Genomic DNA, 23,829 nt, shown 5'->3' with positions numbered 1-23,829 from the left:
CCACATGAGAGTCTACCCCAGAACCACCTTAGAACAGCGGTACGTTTCCCAACTAAATCCTAACCATAATAATTTCTTACTCGTCTAAACAAGCACATAGTTTATGTAGAAACTAAATACTCTTTCTGGTAAGCTATAATGATTTGGTGTAAAGTGTAAACATTAGGGCCATATATAATTAAGGACCAATAGACTTAGAGTGTGTGATTCCGCCTTATTTCCTGTTCCTTGTGTGGTTGTGAATTTAGGGCAGAGTCACTCAGTCGAATGTCTTATCAGCTTTAATTATATATGACTTGTAGACACCAAGCGATTATAGAGGGACTGGATATGGACCATAATATCAAGTATCAGTCACTAGAACAATCTTTCAGTTAATACAATCGTAAGGCAATGCAAAACTATCGTAGTAGTAATATCAGGATCAAAACAGAAAGCACCAGAAACATACACCCAGATGCACCGATGTTCTAACAAAGCACTCTTTCTGAACTAACTTAACATGCAATTCCACGACGTCATTCCGCTTAGTCTGACTGATTCTACGTTATACCAAACCCACATGTCACCAAAGAGACTCTTTTGCCTTAAACCGACCGAATAACAAAACTCTCGTCACTCATAACGACAAACTAGATGCGAACCTCGAAATTTCATCTCGCTTCAAACCCTCGAAAATACTCATGCGAGGAGTATGGTATCCACCTGTAACTTTCCTTAAGTATTCCCAGCAGACCATTTTAGAAACACCACTCGCGCAGCAAGTCAAGTTCAAGCACAGAGGCTAGGGACAGATACGGTTAGCCTATCGATGTTAAATGTACACGCGAGGGTGGTATATAATTAAGATTCTATGGACTTAGGATGTGTGTTTCCACCCTATCTCCTGTTCCTTGTCTGGTTGTGGACCTGGGGCAGAGTCACCCATCCGACCATCATATCAATCTTGATTATATACGACTTGTGTACATGAGACAATGGTAGATGGACCAGGTATGAGTCCTACCATGAAGTTCAGGACAAAGGCTGCTTAGAACTATGAAAGGACATTCTACCATTTGGATGAACATAGTTGAGCAAACTAAACGTACACGCCCATCACAGATCAGAACAACAGATACAACGGTGATGATCCGCTGAAATACCAGCGAGGATCGAAATTCATTAAAAAGAACACAAGGATTGAATGGAACCAAAGTAACCGTCTCTTTTCCTTATCCTTAACCATCCACTCGGAATCCGAATTTCGGGACGAAATTCCCTCTAACGGGGGGATGATGTGACAACCCAAACCTTTTTCCATTTCCGTTAATAAAATTTGGATTTTAATTTATTGAGTTCCGTCGAATTCCTTTGGTCTGGAAAGTCATTTTCTTATAAAATTTAGCTTCATATATGAGTCGGGACCAAAACTACGCGAAATTTCGAGTTTTCCTTCGACCAAAACAACATTCATGGCCGGACTTGGGTTCACGGCCGTACACCCGTGTACGGTCGTACACTCGTTTACGGCCCATGTCGGGTGGACCCCTCCACTGACCACAAAAACCCCTATAAATACGAGACCCTAACCCTCATTTACACTTTTCTGGCCGAACACCCTCTACTTCTCTCTCTAGACTCTCGACCGTACACTCTTAAAGCACCTTTATTCTTCCGTAAAACATCGAAAAACACCATTGGGGGTTCATTTCGGAGCATCTACGACACGTATTCATCGATTCCAGCACTCTTGTTCTTGAGTGTACGGCCGTACACCTTCAAGATCGTTGACCGCACACTCATCCACGGCCGTACACCTTCAAAGGCCGTACACCCCTTCAAGGCAGTTTACGTCCGTACACGGTTCACGGCCGTACACTCCCTTTCACGGCCGTACACACTCCTTAAGTGGTACATTAGGCTGAAAACCCGTTTTCCTCGATTCAATCAAGTCCCGGTAACATTCCTTAACCGAAAGCAAGTGTTTTCCAACACTTTATTTAATGAAATCGCTAATTTAGATACATATATGTATTAAATTGTTATTAGGATTCCGTAGGGTGCCACGTACAACAACTCAAGGGTCTTCGTATCCAGTTCATTGATTCGACGCTTGCACACAATTAACGGTGAGTTCATACCCCTATACTTTCCAAGTTTTTAATGTTTTCAGGGAGAATACAAGTAAAAGCACAAGTAATCTTGTGTTCGAAAATATTATTTGATTTAATATATTTTTCCATCATTAGTATACATCGAACATAGAAATCAGTTTTACAAAACGTGTTAGGATACAAACCTTGCAAAAGCAGTTTTCAGAACTAAGGAAACGAACTTATGAATTATGAAATAAAAGATATTATTTTATAAGGATTCATGTTAATAACAAAAAGGGTTTTCATAGTATTATTCGTGGATTCGTTGAGAGAACTACAGTGTGAGACGCCTTGTAACCAGAGTCTCCTGGAGGGAGAGCGTGAGTTTGTGTATAGATCTATACGGGAGTGACAATCTCGCACCCTGACTATTAGCTACAGTCAACCTAGGGTGTCAAATGTCATTTTTCACGACGTATGTTCGAGTACGTCGTAATGTTGATTGTCCATAGTATGGTTATAAGAATCCACAGGTGAAACAACGACTCGTCCACGTAATAATGTACTTATCAATCAGTCAACAGGGTTAGTAACTATGTGATGACTTAGTATGTACATCAGGGTAATATGAAATTAACATCCGACTTGCAGTGGGATGTGTGATTTCCGCCTCATTTCTTGTTCCTTGTTTGGTTGTGGGCTTAGGGCAGAATCACCCAATCGACTGTTTGTTCGATCTAGATTTCTATAACTCGTATGTGCTAAGTGATCACAGGAGGGTATTAACAACACTTTCAGGATATAGGATACTACATTTTCAACATGTTTTATTTATGTAATAAGACTAATATACATTACTGGAGGTAGCCAGGGTTTTCAAAAAGAACAATGCTTTAACAATATAAGTATGGTAGATACTTGTACTCTTCGATTTAGAACGAATAATTCAATAACTTACATTTAGGGAAAATATGGGATTTTCCAGGGTAAACATCAGTACTTTATAAACAACCGGTTTATCATTTCATTCATGAACATTCATTGTTAATTCTGTAATTTCTTAGTTTATACATACAGGCTATGTATGAAGAATATCTTATAGACCATGGAATGTGTGGTTTCCGCATCATTTCTTGTTCCTTGTTTGGTTGTGGACTTAGGGCAAATCCACACAATCAATCGTCTGTTTGATATTGGTTTATACATAGCTAGTATGAGCTAAGTAGTTATAAAAAGGAATTGGTTAATCATGCATTCAATAAGAAAATAATGGATTTTCTTGAGGAACACTTTCAATAGATATCAAAGGATCAATATAATCAACTTTGTAAGTATCTAGTGAATACTTCAGGATTATGTACATGAGGATCCGACAACCAGTGGATTGTGTGGCTTCCGCCTCATTTCCTGTTCCTTGTTTGGTTGTGGGTTTGGGGCAGAACTACACAATCGATTGTTTGTTCGATCTGGATTGTATATGATTTGTATACACTAAGTACTCGCAGGAAGAACTTGTAAGAATCATTTTTACTTAATTACATCAGAAAATATAAGGTTTTTCTGGAGAAACATAATGCACTTTTCGAAAGAACAAAGAACTGTTTTCCAAAGAAAAACGCTTATGAACTCACCAGCTTTATGCTGATACTCTTTCAAAACATACTTGTAATCTCAGGACATTAGTAGACAGGTACACACACCGGGTTCAAGAAGATGGAGCATAGTAGTTCGAGTCTTTACTTGTTATTTACTTTTGGAGTCAATCATGTATGATTCAAATATAATGTAAACATTATACTATTAATACAATGACTGTTGTTGCTTTGATTACTATTATTCAATTGTTGTGATACTGTACATGACGTCCTCCGCCCCCGAACGTTTCCGCCGTTTCGGTTTGGGGGTGTGACAGAAGTGAAGTAAGTAAGGAGTACTTGCGAGATAAAGCGTCGGCTCCTTTATTGAATCTTCCAGACTTGTGTTTAATAGTGAAGGTGAATGCTTGAAGGAACTCCACCCACTTAGCATGACGAGGTTGTAACTTATGCTGTCCTTGGATGTATTTTAACGCCTCATGATCCGAATGTAGAATAAACTCCTTAGAAATCATATAATGTTGCCAGTGATCCAAGGCCCGAATGATAGCATAAAACTCCTTGTCGTAGTTCGAGTATCGTCGCTTGGCGTCATTGAACTTTTCACTAAAATATGCAATGGGACGGTTTAATTGAGACAGTACAGCTCTAATTCCTACCCCAGATGCATCACATTCAACTTCAAACACTTCTTGAAAACAGGGTGGTGCTAAGACCGGTGTAGAAGATAGTTGTTGCTTGAGTTCGTCAAAAGCTTTTTGATCTTGTGGTGTCCAAGTGAAAGTCTTGAACTTGGTCACTTCGGTCATTGGCGCCACAATGGTATTGAAATTCTTTATAAAACGCCGGTAAAAAGAAGTGAGGCCGGGAAAACTTCTGATTTGTTGAATGGATTGGGGTACCGGCCAGTCGCGAATTGTTTGAACCTTATTGTTATCTACTTGTATACCCTCTTCAGAAACAACATAACCAAGAAAAGTGACTTGGTTAGTTAAAAATTCACATTTATCCAAATTCCCGTAAAACCTTTCTTGATCGAGAACTTTGAACAACTATGAAAGATGGGATTGGTGCTCCTCTGTGGTCCTACTATACACAAGGATGTCATCGAAGTAGACGACAATAAATCTTCCCAAGAATGGCTTCAACACATGATTCATCAGCCTCATGAAAGTGCTTGGTGCGTTCGACAGCCCGAAAGGCATAACGAGCCACTCATATAACCTCTCCTTAGTTTTGAAAGTTGTTTTCCATTCGTCCCCTTCATAAATTTGAATCTGATGATAGCCACTTCGTAAATCGACCTTGGAAAACACTGTTGAACCATGAAGCTCGTCCAACAGATCATTTAGTCTCGGAATGAGAAATCGATACTTTATAGTGATCCTATTGATTGATCGACTATCCATACACATCCGCCACTCACCATTCTTCTTCGGTACATGTAAAGTGGGGACTGCACATGGACTCAGTGACTCACGAATAAGGCCCTTTTCCAACAATTTGTCAACCTACTTTCAGATTTCGATGGTTTCTTGGGGGTTCGCTCGATAGGCGGGTTTATTGGGTAAAGCTGAACCAGGTATGAGATCAATCTTGTGTTGAATGGACCGTTTAGGTGGTAATCCAGGGGGAATTTCGGTGGGGAAGACCTGGGAATAGGATTTTAATAAGGCTTGCACAAGGGGGGGACTGAATTGGTTGGTGCTGGTTCTCTTCTTCATCGAGTCCCAATAAAACAAATTCTTTGATGGACTGATATTCATGGTGTTCAGATTGTAGTAATGTACTCAAGGTAGTTGGGGAGGTTGCAGAAGGGGTAATCGGAGTAAGAACAATCTTACGGTTGTTATGAGTAAAAGAATACGTATTGAGATAGCCATCATGAATTGCTTGTCTATCAAACTGCCAGGGACGCCCAAGTAATACATGGCACGCATCCATCGGAATAACATCACACCACAGTTCATCATTGTATGATTTACCAATACTAAAAGATAATAATACTCGATGGGAGACGCGTATACCTTTACCCTGATTAAGCCACTGAATTACATAAGGGAAAGGATGTGGTTGGGTGGGAAGGTTTAACTTCGTGACCAAGTTCTGGGAAGCGACATTGGTGCAACTACCCCCATCTATTATCACATATCACACCTTCTGCGTAATTGTACATCCGGTATGGAAAATTGATTCCCGTTGAAGCTCTGTCTCTTGAACTGGCGTAGTGCTTAGGGTTCGACGAACGACCAGACACGAACCTTCATCAGGACCGATTACTTCTACTTCATCTTCAAGCGACGTCTCTGGGATAACAGTGAAATTTGATTCAAGATTAGACTCAAATTCGTATCCTCCTGCCAATTCGAAGTCGGCCAACGAAATCATGCGCTTATTTGGACACTCAGAGGCGATGTGTCCTAATCCTTGACATCGGAAACAACGACGAGGGGCTTTTGGGGTTTCAGATTTAGGATTGATGGTTATGGATGACTGTGAATTGGTAGTAGCGGTGGGCTTATGGGCTAAAGTGGGTTTAGAATATGAAGTGGGCTTAAAGGGTTGGCGGATGGACTCAAACTTTCCTTTGGATCGTTGTTGAGAGTCCACCTTGTGGGATAATAAAGTCAACTCATCTAGGGTTTGATAAGAATGCAATTAAATGATGTTAGCAACTCTAGGGTCGAGTCCCCCTAAATAGCGAACGAGATTTTGTGGGTCATCCTCTGGTACGTCGCACTTCATCAAGAGATATTCGAATTCACGAGAATATTCTTCAACAGTACCGGTTCCTTGCTTTAACGAATGCAATTGTGAAAAAGTGTTTTGAATATAAAATGTGGGTAAGAATTTTTGCTTCATCTTTGCCCTCATTTCTGGCCAAGTTTGGATTTTCTCCTTCCCTGCACGTTCTCGCTTCAAACAAGTGTTCGACCACCATGTCGATGCGTATTTTCGAAGTTTGAGGGCAACAATTTTAACTTTGTTATCCTTCGTCGTTTGCTTATAATCAAAGATCCGTTCCACCGTTCGTAGCCACTCCACGAATTCATCTGGATCCAGTTTACCATCATACTCAGGAATATCAACTTTGATTTCGTTTGGATGCCAATTGCCGGTATTTCTTTTGTTAACTGATCCGCTAGACGTGGAATCTTCTTCTCGATTCTGGGAAATAATCAGTCCTTGAATCTGTTCTTGCATTTCCTGCATCCTCTGTACCATTGTTACATCCCGTTTATTAAATAAACAAATAAACAAATTATTGAATGTATAATAGCCCTAAAATCAATAATTATATAACAAGGTGTTGATTTCGAGGAGTTAACTCACATAATTTAGAAGTTGGGGGTTAAAAGTGTAAGTTCCGGATTGGTTTTGTAAGTATTTATGAAGGCAGGGACTAAATGGCAACTTCTGGGACTTCATTTGAAGAAATTTTGGAGGCTAAGGGGCTGTTTGGTAAATTAGGGATCAAATTTGAGAGGAATTATGGAAGCAGGGGTGTAATTGGTAAATATTGTACCTAAATTGTAATGGATTTTAATGCTAAGGGCTGAAAGGGTAAATTATGGGTCAGTTTTGAAAATATTTCTGAAGGGAGGGACTATTTATGTCATTATGGGATTAAGTTTTGAGACCCGGGTATATAACCGTCACCCCCCCCCCCCCCGGAAACCCTAACCCTAAATGAAGCTACAGCCGCTACTCGCTTCTTCGACCTCCGGCGCCGCACCACCACCTCCGTTGAGGTCGCCAACCACCTCAAACTGTGGATGCCGACAAGAATGTTGTTGCCACCGTCGCTCGTGACCAGTCGCCGCCATCGTCGTCAAATCCGAATGCCGCCGTTGAGGCGTCGTTGTAGTCGGGATTGTCGATGTTCGTGTTGTTGCCGCTGGCTGTAGGCGCAACTGTGGCCGTCGTTCGCTGCCGCCATTCTTTTTCCTTCTTCCTTTCGTTCTGTTGCCGATGGCCGCCGCTTTATCGCCACCATCAGCCACCATGGTAGTGGGTGACCGGAGGGAATCGTTTGTGGGTTGTCGTCGTTGCGGTAGTTTCCGGTGGGAGTTGCCCACCCTCTTCGCTCCTTCTTCCACTCCATTCGCTGCCACTATCGCCGACTGTCCCATTACCGCCGTCAACGCTGCTTCGGCCGCCTTCCCGTGATGCCGCCATCGCCATACGCCACCAGGTGGGTGGCGGGGTTCCTTTGCGAATGAAAACAGTTTGTTTGTGTGATGTATGTGGTGATGTTTGGTCGGAATTCACGAGAGGCCTTAAGTTAGGCCTTTCTATTGAGCTTTGATGATTGGGCTATTGATGGGCCATCCAAGAATAATCATATGGACTAGAATATTTAGATGGGCTTTAGGGCAAGGCCCATATGTGAGGTTCGGGCCCAATTTGGAAAATTGGGCCATAGATGGGCCATAATTGGGCCTTTATGATTATGAGATATTGGGCCATTAGAAATGCCAAATTTTTGGACTGGATTAAATGGTTGGGCCTCAGAGTATGACCATGTAGAAGTTTGGGCCCAATTTGGAAAATTGGGCCCTATGTTGGGCTTTGACTCATAGTTGAATTTGGGCCTTTGGATTGGGCCTTGGGCTTGAATCAAGCTAAGATAGGGGTAAAGTAGTCTTTTACCCCAAGCATGGACTTATGGGTATATGTTGGAACCCAATTGCTGATTGGGTGTTATTTTGATGATTGACAGTTCGAGAACCTGTCATCCAGCAGCTAGAGTTTTGTCTACGGGACTTCAGCAGTGTGAAGTGAGTTACCTTCTAGTAGAAGTGGGTCTACGGCCACAATGCCGGCCCACTAGTAGGAGTTGTTTGTTAGATGATTGTCTTTGTGATAATTATCTGGTATGCCATTATCTGTTATGTTTGTGTGCTAGGATGCTCTATGATACATGTTAGTAGTAGTAGGGGTGAAATAGTCCCCGGATACCGGTTGCAAGATACCGAAGGGGTCGTCAGAACCCATGCATGCCTAGCAGTATGTTTATGTTATGTTATTATGTGGTAGTGGTAGGGGTGAAATAGTCCTCGGTTACCGGTTGAAAGATACCGGAGGGGAGGTTAGCTCCCGGTTACCGGTTGAAAGATACCGAAGGGGTCGTCAGAACCAATGCATGCCTAGCAGTATGTTTACGATATGTTATTATGTGATCAGTATGTTTATGATATGATAGTGGTAGGGGGTGAAATAGTCCCCGGTTACCGGTTGAAATATACCGAAGGCAGTTACCGGTTGGAAGAAGACAGTTACCGGTTGAAAGATACCGAGGGTATTATGTTGTATGTGGTATGATGGGGGAACTCACTAAGCTTCGTGCTTACGGTTTACAGTTTTGGTTTCAGGTACTCATTTTCAAAGGAAATGAGTCGGCTTGATCGCAGCGCATCACACTATGTTTTCTGCACATGAGATCTTTGGGATTACACTCTGATATTATTTTATGATAACATGTTTTGATTATTGACACTTTGGTCTTGACATGTGTTGTTATTATGAATGCTTTTATATTGTTGGTTTATGAATTGTTAAACTAAAAACGAAATTTTTGGTCTTGAATTTTGGGATGTTACAACCATCTCTCTCTTATCTGCTTCCATTGTCTCTAAAATCTTCTTCAAATCAGTAGTACTTCGGGTTTCCATGTTGCTCTGATACCAAATGATGGGTAAATGAAGTTCCCAGTTAGGATCGCAAAAACCCTATTCAGAAAGCCGATGTCAACAGCTCTTAACGAGTTACAGTTACACCTACTTTGAAAACTATTGATAAGCAAAATTCTCTAATCAGGACTCTCGATACAGTTACACCACGAGAATCTAGATTAGCCTTCCAAGATCACCTTCTAATTTCCTGCCAAAAATTAGAATAGCAAGGAATAGACTATCCTCCAATTTACAGAGAATAAATTTCATGAAAATCAAATATGTCCTCCTTCCTCAAATTTTCAGTACATAACTGTGAAAAGAAAGACACGACATCAACACTTCTACCCCACGTTTCATACACTTGTGGAATTCAAATAACTACCTTACTACTTTGACAACTTCAAACAAATAAAACTAACTTAGAAAACAAAATGTTGTGAATTAGAAAGAAGGTGGGGGCAACACAACTTTGTACAGTCAAGTATTTGGATACTCTAATCGGGTCAGGTTAATCCATCTCCGATTCGTGTCCACGGATGTGGAATTATGGATCTAAACTAGTTCCTTCCTATCAACTACATTACCAAATTCAACAAATATCGTATACATGTTTTTAATAAATTTAGTTTCAACAAGTAAAAGATGGTTGAAAATAGTCGTTGTCTACATGTTGCCTCTCTAAATAACGGAAAATGTTAACAAATGATCGTTGCAGACAAAATAATAAAAAGCAAGTTGTATTAATTAGTCACGTTAACGTTAGCACTTAGCACATACAATATACAAGTTTAACAAGTTCTAACAATGTTTATATATAATGTATCATTTATATATTTATATAGGTACACACTTTTTAAACCATCGTAAGTGTTTTTTAAACAAACTTTCTACATGAACAGGCACAAACACATTTCAAAACACGGGTAACACATCTCACAGCAACATTCTAGGCATTGAAAGCAAGCAAGGGCAGCGCATAGTTGCGTCATTACAATGGAGCATTGGTTGTTCATTTGACTACATGCCTGAATCATGCACCTGCAACAAAATCGATCAACAAACATAATCCAGCAAGACGAAGCTGCTTGCGCAACTTTTCCAGGTGGTTCACTTAGCTTCAATTCTTCGTTCCTTGGAGGTAAATTCTCAACGGTCGCAATCAAGTTACCAAATCCAAAGTTTAGATTCATGAGGTACGTTATCTTCTCGTTCTTCAACTTCGTATACTTCTGCAATCAAATCAAACCTGGTTATTTGATTTCACTTGCCTAAAAACAATGGTTTATGAAAATTGGTGTACCTCTTCTGGTGGATCTGATTCGATTGCTTGTTTTAGGTTATCATGTTGAACTAGTATCATGCGAGTATATTCACAAGGAACCCCTCTTTGTAAGCTCATTTTTGAAACCTAGAATAACGATATTAGTTCAAGCAACTGAATTGAATATTGAAATGTAAACGATATCAGGATTCAAGAACAAAAAAGCAAACCTTCTCCTCTAGTTCTGTGTTTTGGTCTAACCATGCTTGTGCTGTAAGCATACCAACCTCCCTCCTTGCACATACCTCAAACAGGATATATAAAATGAAACTTAGAATTTAATAACGAAAAGAGAAGCCACAAATCCGGATCAAAATGTTTACCATTTCTAAAGGCATGTCGTTTGCTTTGCTCACTTTGACATCAATCACATGAGTGTTTAGATCCGCTAAGAGACCTCTAGCTTTAACAGTGTCAGGGAAGCTCCCTTTGAATCTGCCTGATACAATTAGAGGACTTCCAGACAATAAATCTGGAATACAAAATGGGAATATCTGCACCAATCACAAAAGAACGTGAGCCTAGAAAACACATACATTACCAAAAATGAGGCAGTTTATAGTTTATACCTCATATGACTCGAGATTTTGTAGAGCATCAAGGGTTACATTTGAAAACAGAGGTGATGTAGCATTGTCAATCAGTTGTCGCATACGAATGCTGATTGAATCTGGTAACAAAAAGAGTCATTAATTGTGGATATTTCATATAACTTGACAAATGGATTTGTGGTTGATGAAACTGACCTACATCGTATGCAGAATCATAATGTCCTCTTCCAATATTTGCAAGCATTTGCAAGAAATATTGATTGATGTATGAACCTATTCCAAATGTGCAAATCCGAGGAGATTTTAGTTCTCCATCCACAATATGACCTTTCACCATATTACAAATCTCTCTTTCATCTTCAACAGACCCATCAGTAATCAGAAAAATGAACGGAATGGAATCGCCAGTTCTACCAACCATGTCAATTGCCTGAATATTATGATCATCGGGTTCTTCAATCTCAGTTTCATATAAGAGTGATCCAAAACTCGCACAAATTAAATTACCTGTTTTAGGGGAAGCATGAGGTTGGTACCTCCATTAGCAATAAGATTTGTGTTCATCCATTCAATTGCAGTTGTAATCATTCCTTCTGTTACCAAATTCAACGAAGATGAAAACGATTTAATGTTTTCATTCGAAGCTATAATGTTGAATGAATCTCCTTCATTGAGCTTCCAGAGTGATCCTATGATTTCATCTTTTGTTTTCTCAAGAGGGTCATCTCGCATGCTGCCACTTATGTCAATTACAAACACCACTTCCTTTCTGAAAGGCTATTTAACATATCCATAAACACCGTATCAATTTATTACCAATATACCAATGAACATGTTACAATCTTTGATATATACCCACCTTTATGTTTTGGTTATTCCCTGGAAATAGATAAAAACAAAACATATCTCTCTGATCATAATCATGTAAAGATGGAGGCTGAAGGAGAAGACCACCAAATATCTCATTTGAGCATACCTGATAATTAATTAAATGTAGCCAACTTAATTAGTTTAACACTAAACTACGTTTAATTTGAGACATAATTAAGATCATAGATATGATGTTACCGAATATGAAAAATAGAAATCTTGAGAAGACCACTTGATAACTCCTGCCTCATACAAAAAGACTAATTGGCCAGCCTGTCGTTTTAGTTCCTTTAAAAACAAAGAGAGGTGTAATATGACTATTAGTATAGAATTTTAACCAAATATGATATGAATTATGAAAGAATAATTAATTAAAAAGGTTAATATACCTTTAAAGGATGACTAGCATTGTTGCATGTAATGGAAGTGCAAGTACCAGAATTGACATTTAGAAGTATTTTTTCTGTACAAGAGTAGTCTTTCTTGAACACTGGAAATACATGAGGGGGAAAAGTGAAAGGAACGCTGAGGCAGAAATTATGGTCTTGATACAATAGTTTCTGAGAGAATCTAGCTTTCACATGGATGTTGGATCCTCCTTCAACCTTGGAATTTTAAGAGTTAATTAAAATGTAAGTAAGTAATTTATTTGGTGATATAAATAAGGTTACAAATATTTTAATGCTGAAAAGTTTTGGGGGGAACCTGTGAGATTTGAAAAGTGTAGGTGTTGCCTTTCATTAAGAAGCCATCTTTTTTGTTTTCTCGTTGGACGTCGTTTTTTTCATCTTCTGGGATTATGAGTTGAGTAAAGTATGATCTCGTAGTGGTGTCAACCTCAACACCTAGAAGTGAACCCTGGTAAGCCAAATTCATGCATTTTTTAGAACTTAAACATGAAATTTAAACATCAAAGATGAGCCAATATCGTATAGAAATGGCATAAATATTCAAGAAGTGATGTAAAAAACAGTATTTCGATCTATGGTTGAAATCAGAAAAAAAGTAAGCTTTGACCAAAATCAAATAACCACCTACAAAAACATACGTCATAGAATATATATCTTTAATATTTTAATAATAAAATATATAATATATTAAGAATTAAGAAAATGATAACATTTGACCAAAATAACTACCTACAAAAACATACATCATACTGATCATAGAATATATCTTTTATTTATTTTGGTAAAAACATGTTTTATGATAAGTATTTTAAATTCAAATACTAAATAAATATTTATTTCACGATTTGTGTATCAAACCAAATTCGATAGTTCGATGAAAAGCAAATAATATAACACGGTATATCACTATTCATAAATGCTGGAGAACGTATGGAATATAGATTATAAAATGTAAATGACTTATAATCATATAATAAATTTGAGAATAATTAAGAACTATATTAAATTCATTATAAAATGATATTAAAATAAATCATAGATGCTCACTCGTACACCTGCATTCTTTACACGGTTAAATAGTTTATTTATGGAAGTTACATGCAAGCTTTTTGACAAAATACACAATACATGGATTTTTTTTTAAATTATAATTTTAATTAGAAACATATAATGTATATGTATAGTAATAGTACAGATGAGATGGTTGATGATTTGAAATGGTCCTGTTGCTGATAAATGGTGCAGCTGCACCACCTTTTTTCCCCTTCTTTAATTAATAGTCGAAAACATAACGATTTTACAGAAATAAAATATAAATTAAATCTTTGATTTTAGATATTATACTTTTTAAATACGATATGTAAACTTTTGCAAAGTATTCGGATGAAAACTTTTAATCGAAATTAAGGAGCTTAGTTAAGCTAGCTATTATGAGATAAAATTGTCGTAAGAATTTCAAACGCATAATCAGTAATTACCTGCTCTCCCATCGGAATCGCGATACGACAATCGCATAATGTGGTTGAAGATACACAATGAAGGCGCCAAACACCGCTAACGGTGACGAACGCCGTGTCCAAATAACAGTCAACCTCCATCGTTACTCCGACCATGTGCAACGGAATCAACGCCGGCGGATAACAGCGTCCGTAGATGTACGGCTGATAGCTCCGAATATCCGGATTCTCAACAACAAGAGGCTCAGTTATGACGGCGTAGGCCATCGGCGATGTAGGATGGTGATTCTGCGGCATCCGAACTGAGGAAGCGGAGGAAGACGTCGATAACGATTTCTCCATGGACGGCGGCTTCGGAGCAGACCTGGAAGGGGAAGGGCTGTCTTTTCCGTAGTATATCCGCTTGGAAAGTCTGATTCCCATATCGACTGATCTGGAAAACTCGTTAACTGCCATCGCCGGAGGGAGAGTACTGAAGATTAGATTGAAGGGCGAGAGAGTGACTGTGTGAATGACAGATGGAAAGAGATCATTTTAAGAGAAGGGAGATGATGATGATGATGATGATGATGATGATGATTGGTGTTGGGGGCCATGTTATGTACTGGTAATAGACTTCAATATCTTTTTGGATGCATGTGTATGACTTTTGATGTTATAATTCTTTATCATGCACATCTATTTGTAAGTGTTTGATAGGCTATCAAACTATAAACTATAAGTTGAAATATATTATTTAATTATTATTTTTAATTAGTGTCATTTGTATTAAGCTATATAAAAATAGACTAAGGTAGCTAAAGTATCTTTCATTTATATTTCTTTAACAATCATAAAAATAAACATTGTTTATCAAGTAATGAAACCATAAAAACACTTTACATTGAAATGTCACCAAAATATGTGTACAAAGTAAACACGTTGTCAAATCAGTTTTAACATTAGAAATAGGCCTGACAATTGGGTTGGGTTTGGGTTGGCGGGTTACGGGTTGGCGGGTTGGCGGGTCAGAAAACATAAACTCAACCCAACCCATATAATATATGGGTTGACGGGTTGGCGGGTCACGGGTTAGTGGGTTGGAAACCTCAACCCAACCCAACCCATATAACCCATTTAAGTATATGGGTTCGGGGGTTCACAAGTTAATGGGTTAAACCCAACCCATATAACTCGTTTAATAAATAAGCAACACATTTTAAAAAATGAGGTTTTTTCAACATAAATTCATAAAATGATTAAAGTAATTAACATAAAAAAAAAGGTTTTCAACATAAATTCATGAAGTCAATAACATCCAAATAAAAATGAAAAATGAAAACATTCATAGAAAGTGGATGTGTTCTTCCTTCATGACTCGTGAAAATAACGACATGTATTTTTTCTTTTTTTTGATTAACGAACCGCAAATACAAATTAGTCACATACGAATACGAAAGGAATACAATGATACAGAATATTACGAATACGGATGGAAATCAAATTTCATTAATAATTAAATATATCATTTTTTTAAATGTAATATATATATATATATATATATATATATATATATATATATATATATACGGGTTGGCGGGTTGACCCGCGAACCTAAACAGATAACCCAACCCAACCCATGAAATAAACGGGTTGGTGGGTTGACGGGTTGGCGGGTTAAAAATCTCAACCCAAATCCGTCTATTTTCGGGTTGGGTCAGTGTCGGGTTACGGGTTGGGTCGAGAGTTGACACCCCTAATTAGAAACATATATACTATAGAAATTCCGGTGAAGAATACACATTTTTTTTTGTCAAAATAAAACTATACAAAAAAAATATTTGACAAAACTTCAAAAATGGTCCATGTGGTTTTCGAAAATATCAAGTTTAATCCCTAAGTTCAAAAAACCTCACGGATCGTCCCTGTGGTTTCAAAACTTTTAACAAATGGTCCTTTTCGTTAACGCCGTTAGCTTTTGGCCGTTAAGTGAAGGGCATTTCGGTCATTTCACTACTACAGGGACCATTTATGAAGTTTAGCCTCATTTAAAAAAAAGAAAAATATATACAATTATTTAATATAAAGGGGGCCCATCCACTTCTCTCTCTCTCTCTCTCTCTCTCTCTCTCTCTCTCATCCCCAAATCGATCAAATTGCAAGAAGATAAAAAAATAAAGCTCCGGTGGTTCATCTTTCGTGCAAAGGGGAAGAGGAACCCAGAGGCCCAATCAGATGGATCCGTGGAGGGATTTAATCGCAAATAGGATGGAGCGCCTCCATTTGCTCAGTTGGTCCGAAGAAAAGTGAAGGGGCAAAGCAGCGAGGCTACTTTCTTTCTGCCTCGGAAAGGAATGCGAAAGGGGAGGGGAAAGGTGGTTTGACGGGGCGACACGATCAGCATCAGCAGGTGAGGGGTTTTGTTTTGGCTTTCTGGGGAATCAGTGAAAAAAGGGAAAACAAGAGGGGTTGTTGCCCTGTGATTTCGCAGTAAAATCTCACCTGAAACTCGATGGATGAAGCAGGATATGGCGAGGGATCTGCTTGGGATTCGAAAATAGGAGGGAAGTCGGAGGTTCTCTGCTATCTTTCTTCTCTGGTGAACAAAACTTACTACATTGTCCTAACTGGTGAAACAAATCACAAGTTGTCTTCTTCACTACTGTTACATAATCATTCACAGGAGGTTTACAAAATCGAATTAAACAGAGTATAAGTGAAACAAAGCATAATTTAAATCAAATATTGTCTGTTGTCATGTACCAATTTAGTCAATGGGTGGTGCAGAGCGGGTAAGAACTGGTCAGATAACGTGTGCACACGATGTGTTTGTTGAAATGCTTGAGCATAAATCAAACCTAGTGCATATAAATATTTTTTGCTTAGCCAATAAATCATTTTCCTGATTCATTTAAACTTAGTTCCCCTGTTTTTGTTACTGTAATCGTGGATTCATATAAATATTTTGGAGATGATGTTTCGTCATTCTCTTCTTGATGAACATTCTTTTGCTGATGAACTTGTAATCGTGGGTTTAAACAAAGATTCATTGGGTTAAATCGGTGGCTTTGTGAAGGTCTTTCAAGTGTGTATGTGTGTGAAAGATGCAGGTGAACACAAAGAATAAGACCATGGGAATAAGATGCAGGCATTAAGAGAGAGAGAGAGAGAGAGAGAGAGAGAGTTTATATATTAAGTAATTATATTTCTTTTATTTTTTTTTAATTAACAAAAAACTTCATAAATGGTCCCTGTTTTGTGAAATGACGGAAATGCTATTTTATTAACGACCAAAAGATGACGGCGTCAGCTAAAAGGACCATTTGTCAAAAGTTTTGAAACCACGGGGACCATCCGTGAGGTTTTTGTAAATTAGGGATTAAACTTGATATTTTCGAAAACCACAGGGACCATTTTTGAAGTTTTGTCAAAATATTTTTAATGCAATTTGCTCGAAAATAAAAAATTGGTTAAAAGGTAGCGTAGTAGAGTGATTGGCACACAACAAGTCAAATGATAGAACGATGATCATGGTGCGTCAATATAGCTAGGGTGATTTGGGATTCATCTTGTGGAGAGTTTTAACTTTGTAATATACCGGTGTTTATGCAATAAATATAAAAGAAAAATACTCATGAACTTTAAGTACACTTTAATTGTTTATTTATAGATTTGAGATTAAATTGAATAGCAATATAGTAACTATTTTCTTTTTACGTAAATAACCGCTTAAACATATATAGTTTTGACCCTCATGTATGTTGATGACTTCTTTAAAGCTTTGGGGGCCTCTTCTGTTATTTTTTTCTGTTTTGTTTTAGTCTAGTTGGTCTCCTATGTAAAAATATAAAGAGTAAAAAGATAAGCTTACCGGTCAAACTATATTATTGAAATCTAAATCGGTCAAACTCAATTGTGCACATGTTTACTAAATGTGGAGCTTCAAGTTCAAGGATTAACCACCAAGTTGTTAAATTCTTGTGTGCTTGTGAGCCCTAAATTTTTTATTTTAGGGGTGATTGGATACTTATTTAAAATGATTATTTTTATTTCATTTTGATGCCGATAATAAAGAATTTTAGTGTTTGGATTAAAAGATTTCATAAACACTTATTTTTTTATAAGTCACTTTCTACTTATTTATTGACTTATTAAGAAATTTTTTATAAGTTGTTTCTTTATTATAAATAAATAAGAGTTGTCAAACACTAAAAACAACTTATCAATTTATTTCATTTTGAAACTAGATAAGCTAATCCAAACATTTTTTTAAACTACGTTTTGACACCAAATAAGCTAATAAACACATTTTACGAATAGGTATAAGTTGTTTTAAATAAGAAATCCCAAACATCCCCTTAATTAGATATACATATGTAACACTCCAAATCAGATATGACCTTGTAACCCTTGAAGTATTTCTATTATATCATAAGAGACCCTTAAGTACGCTGGGCGTACTTATGAGTACGGTTAGCGTACTTGGCAAGGAGGATCGCGGAGAGGCAGCACGTACGTTGGGCGTACCAGGAGTACGCTGGGCGTACGTGCCAGGATGTTCAAACCCTAAAATCCGGACTTGATATAAACACCCTTAACTCTTTTGAGCATCACCCTTAACAGCCTCCTTCACCTTCAAACGCCTCTGAGAACCCTAATATCATTTGTGAGTGCATTTTTGGTCCTTTTAGTGTTCATCCAAGAAGAAGAAGTTGGCAAGGAAGCTTGGAGTGTCATTTGGCTTCAAAAACCTGCATATTGTCGACCTTGAGGAGCTTCTGGAGGTATAAAGTTTGCACTTTTCCATTTAAATCAATAGATCTAGCTAGGGTTTTCTAGTTTTGTCCCTTTGGTTGGTTTTGGACCTCCTCTTGTCAGCTAAGTAACTCCAAAAGATGGGAATGACAGATCTGAGGTCCCTTGGTCCTTTAGAACCATAAAAATTGAGTCTTTATGGGAGTTTTGGCCTCATGCATGGGTTAAAGACCTTGGAAAGGTCTTAATGGAATTGTTGGGTGTTTATGAGGCATGCAAAGGCATAAAGTTGCCAACTTTATGCCTTAGGACGTCTTAACAAACTTAGATCTGACTTTTTGTAACACCCCGTTATTTTCTTCTTGTAAGTCAATCAATTCAATCACAGTCAGGCTCGTTTCTGCTATCTTTTAGCATTGTTTAGGGTCTGTTTGAGTGTTCTAAGCATAGTATATTCAAGTTTTGAGTTTAGGGATGAGTTAACTTAGGTTCTTCATGTTGCACTCGAGCCAAACACTCCACCAAGAGGAGTGTACGGCCGCACACATGGGTGTACGGCCGTACACCCAAGGTAGCCGTGAACCCATGCCCATATATAAGCCATCCCTTCATTTCTTCACACCTTTCACACTTCCAAGTCAAGAAAGTCAATTCTCTCTCAACTAACATCAAACTTTTCACCTTGATCTTCAAAAACGTAAGTATTCCTTCCATTGATTAGTTGATACATTGCTTTATCTAGTGAAGATCCATGATTTCATCCATGAAACATCATCAAACTCAAGAACATCAAGAGTGTACGGTCGTACACTCTATCTACGGCCGTATACCCTTGTTAAGTTCATAACCTAAGGCCTTAAACACTTGCTAGGCACTTGTTATCCATTAGAACTCTTGAACCCTTGAATCCCTATGAATCAAGACCCAAAAATTCATCCATTTTAGAGTGTGTACGGCCGTACACACCTCAAGTCCTTCCAAAATGAAAACTTTGTTCATCCTCTTGTTGTGCATTTGTCACACTAGTTTCCCCATGGATCAAACACCCTCTTTTTGCATGTTTTCCCATGAGTGTACGACCATACACTCCATGACCGTACACCCCTTGGCCGTACACTCCCTTGTGTGGCCATAAACCCCTTTTAATCAATCACATATGATTGTAACACTTAGTTCAAGTGTTTCGTAGTCCCTAAGGTGGTTCCCTATCATAATTAGTTGTTATATACACATATATATGCCAATTAGGATCCAATTGTGCTCGGGACTTCGTTTGGCATACCAAATATCCGATATCATATCTTCAATCAAATCTCCAACATAAGGTGAGTTCATACCCCCATATTTTCAAGCTTTTTAAAATGTTTTGGGGGGGGGGGGGGGAATACAAGTAAAACACAAGATCGCTTGTGTTTAAAAACATAACTTATTTATTATGTTTTCTTGTCGTTTAATTGTATTTGAACTTGAAACTTGTTAAAACAGGGAAATCAACTTATAAACTATTATAGGTATAGTTTATGGATCGTAGGAACTATTTTACAAAAATCCAGGTTAAAACATCGAAATGAACTTATAAACTATAATAAGTATAGTTTAGGAAACAAAAGGAAATCTTTCACGAAATTACTTGTTAATTATAAAAAGGTTTTACATTTTATGTAAATAATTAATACAGGATTGTGAACCACTCGATGTACCACTCAGGTACCCGTTCGAATCTTAATTATAACCAGAGTATTCATAAGGGAGAGCGCGAGTTGGTGTATATATCTATACGGGACTAACTTTGTATTAGTATGGTTATAATGAATATTCACAATAGTATTAACTAATTATTTACATAAAGATATACTTTTCCCAAACTTTCCCAAGGGATACTAACTATATGATTTCTCAGTATATACAATAGGGTTAGATAAAATTGAAGTCTGATAGACAGTGGAATGTGTGACTTCCGCCTTATTTCATGTTCCTTGTTTAGTTGTGGGCTTAGTGCAGATTCACCCATTCAACTGTCTATTCGATCTCGGTATTATACAACTCGTGTGTACTAAGTGATCATAGGAGGGTAGTATCGTCACGTTGAACTTTCAGGGTAATTACATGTTCAGATGGGATTACTGATAAACAAAATTGGGTATCATTAAGCTAAGTATGGTAATTACACTTGTGCTTCTCGGTCTTGGAGCGTTTAAGACTACAAATCGGTTTTATAGAAAATATAGGATTTTCTATGGTTTACATCGTTATTTTGGAAGATAAACAGTTTTCGATAGAACTTTCCGAAATCAATGTTTCACAATAGAGTTAGTGAAACTAGAAACTTATTTACAAAAGGTTTAATACTTCTTATTAAACTAATATTACATAAAGGACCTTTATGGTTAATTTTATAATTCCTTAGTTTATACATTCAAATTATATCTAAATAATATCCGATAGACAGTGGAATGTGTGACTTCCGCCTCATTTCCTGTTCCTTGTTTGGTTGTGGACTTAGGGCAGATCCACACATTCAACTGTCTGCTCGATATTAGGTTATATATAGTTAGTATAAACCAAGAAATAATAGAAGGAACTATTGTGGTTACCATTTTACCGGAGATTCATAATTGTTAATTATGTAATTACTTGATGAATACATTAGGATTATATATAATAAAGATCCGGTAGACAGTGGAATGTGTGACTTTCGCCTCATTTTATGTTCCTTGTTTGGTTGTGGGCTTAAGGCAGATTCACCCATTCAACTGTCTAATCGATATGTATTATATATAATTAGTATTCACTGAATGATTACAGAAGGATTAACTACAATCATATTACTTATTAAGAAAATATAGGATTTTCTTAAGGGAACGTTTTCAAATTAAAGGATCATTAAACTTAATGTACTTAGTAAATACATCAGAGTTAGATACATGAAGATCCGACAGATAGTGGGATGTGTGGATTCCGCCTCATTTCCTGTTCCTTGTTTGGTTGTGGGCTTAGGGCAGAACCACACAATCGACTATCTGTTCGATCTAAATGTATATGACTTGTATTCACTAAGTACACATTGAAGGGATAGTCACGAGTTGTTTTACTTATCATTCATATACAGCAGAAAATATAAGATTTTCTGGAGGAACTGATGAACTTTTCAAAAGAATAAAGGATATACTTTCTATAACAAAAATACTTATGAACTCACCAACTTTAATGTTGACACTTTTTCAATTCACTTGTATTCTCAGGGTCGTAAGTAGACAGGTACTCTCTCCCAAGGGTTGCGAAGACGGAGCTTTACGTCTTATCTTTTGTTGTACTTTTCATGTATTTCAAGTAATGTTTTAAACATAATGTAAATATTATATTATCAATACAATGGTTGTTGTTACTTTGATTTCTATAATGCATGTGTTGTGATACTTGACATGACGTCCTCCACCCCAGAACGTTTCCGCCGTTCCGTTTTGGGGGTGTGACACTTTTGGACGTAAAGGAAACGAGTATTAAGCACTTAATGGAGAAAGTGCTTAAACTGGTTGTACGTTGGGCGTAACCCAGTGTACGCCGCGCGTAGTCCCAACACCCCAGTACGCTACGCGTACCAGGGTGGTATGCCGAGCGTACGCATCACAGTTTGGCCGAATCTGTTTTGGGCCTTAGAGCTATTGGGCCTCATTTGATTATTGGGCATGGTTGTTTTCTGGGAATTATGAGTCATATCATCGGTTATGGGCCATGGACATATTGATTGGGCCTTATTGGGCCAAGAGGCCGATTAAGGATTTTAGACTTGGACTTTGGGCCCATTAGCAAGGGATGGATAATTGGACCTTATGGAAGGGTTTGGAGTTTGGGTTTCCTTTGATTAATTAAAGTCCTAACATTGTTTAATATTATTATTCAGCGCGGGAGGTTACGGACTGTTAGGAGAACAGCTTTGTATTCAGCAGACAGAGGTGAGTCTCCTCACCATACCAATGGGTCTAAGGCACCAAGGCCGACCCATTTTATGATGTGTAGTATCCTAGCTGAGATTGTATTATGTGACATGTTAGTTGGTATGAACTAGGAAGTATGCTTTGATATATGTGGTATGTTGTATGGAAGACCATGGGAGAGCCCATGGCACTTGGATGTAAGACCATGTAGAGATCCCATGGCTTTCCTATCAAAGACCATGGGAGAGCCCATGACACTTAGGTGTAAGACCATGCGGAGAGCCCATGGCATCCTGGAGTAAGACCCTGGGGACGAGCCCACGACATCCTTATCGGTTGTATGCATGACTTACGTGATGTATGTAGCCTTAGGGCTAGTATGATATATGATATTTGAATTGTATGTATGGTATGCTCTGGGGAACTCACTAAGCATTCGCTTACAGTTTGTGGATTTGTTTCAGGTACATCTGAGCCCAAGGGCAAAGGCAAGGTTTGATGGCGCGGCGTGCACTCTATCTCTCATTATTATGTTACGGGACACTCTGATGTTTTAACACAAAGTTGTAATTGATATGTTTTGAAAACAATTGTAAATGGTTTTGTGGATGGTAAACATGCATTTTGGACAATTAAAAATGAAAATTTTGTTTTGAAAATTGGGTCGTTACATTTGAAAAAAATTGGGTCGTTACAACATACGAAAACCTCCTTTACAATTTTGTTCTTTTCGATATCTCTTACAACTGAGTTATTACATATATATGCAAAAGCTTAAAACATGAATCTCTGCCGACCGACATAAAAGACTCAAATAAAGTACCAAAATGACTTGATATTTGACGAGAACGTTCATTTTAGATGCCTAGATAGTACAAAGGACCTTGACATAATAATAGAAAAAGATGTGACCATATGAATAGGGCACTCGTGGGTGTCCGTCCACCGACACAAAGATTTGCATCATTTTTGTCTTCGTCAGATAACTTTATTTGTATTATGATTCGTTTTCTTTGTATTATAATTCGTTTTCTGGAGGCAATTTAACTCATTTATCATTTGTCTTTTGACGGAAAAGGATTTGAAGTTATATTTTGTAAAAACCAAGATTTTTATTTCAAAAAAATCTTTTATAATATAATTAGATTTTTATAGAAAAAAGGTTAAGATTAATAATGGTAAAACATTTTTGTAAGGTTA

At 37.7% G+C, this 23,829-nt stretch overlaps 1 protein-coding gene and 1 long non-coding RNA gene across 2 annotated transcripts; one reads left to right on the top strand and one right to left on the bottom strand.

Moving 5' to 3' along the window:
* Window positions 1–10,159: 10,159 nt before the first annotated feature.
* Window positions 10,160–14,601, bottom strand: LOC145145507 (uncharacterized). Its single transcript, XM_079074941.1, has 12 exons — window positions 13,982–14,601; window positions 12,799–12,951; window positions 12,483–12,698; window positions 12,292–12,381; window positions 12,083–12,199; window positions 11,731–12,000; window positions 11,419–11,653; window positions 11,242–11,342; window positions 10,996–11,166; window positions 10,843–10,917; window positions 10,652–10,759; window positions 10,160–10,580 (listed from the first exon to the last, which is right to left on the bottom strand). Exons 1-12 carry the CDS (start codon window positions 14,414–14,416, stop codon window positions 10,239–10,241), a joined length of 2,313 nt encoding a protein of 770 aa, XP_078931067.1. The 5' UTR covers window positions 14,417–14,601; the 3' UTR covers window positions 10,160–10,238.
* LOC145145524 (uncharacterized) lies at window positions 10,435–22,079 on the top strand. Its single transcript, XR_013726497.1, has 2 exons — window positions 10,435–10,544; window positions 21,937–22,079. It is a non-coding gene; the product is annotated as an uncharacterized LOC145145524 (long non-coding RNA).
* Window positions 22,080–23,829: the final 1,750 nt, after the last annotated feature.

Source organism: Lactuca virosa, chromosome 1 (assembly GCF_052849685.1).
Source record: "Lactuca virosa cultivar CGN04683 chromosome 1, Lactuca_virosa_CGN04683_v6, whole genome shotgun sequence".
Taxonomy (NCBI): domain Eukaryota; kingdom Viridiplantae; phylum Streptophyta; class Magnoliopsida; order Asterales; family Asteraceae; genus Lactuca; species Lactuca virosa.
The sequence above is the reverse complement of the archived record's forward strand: the minus strand, read 5'-3'. Positions and strand labels throughout refer to the sequence as shown.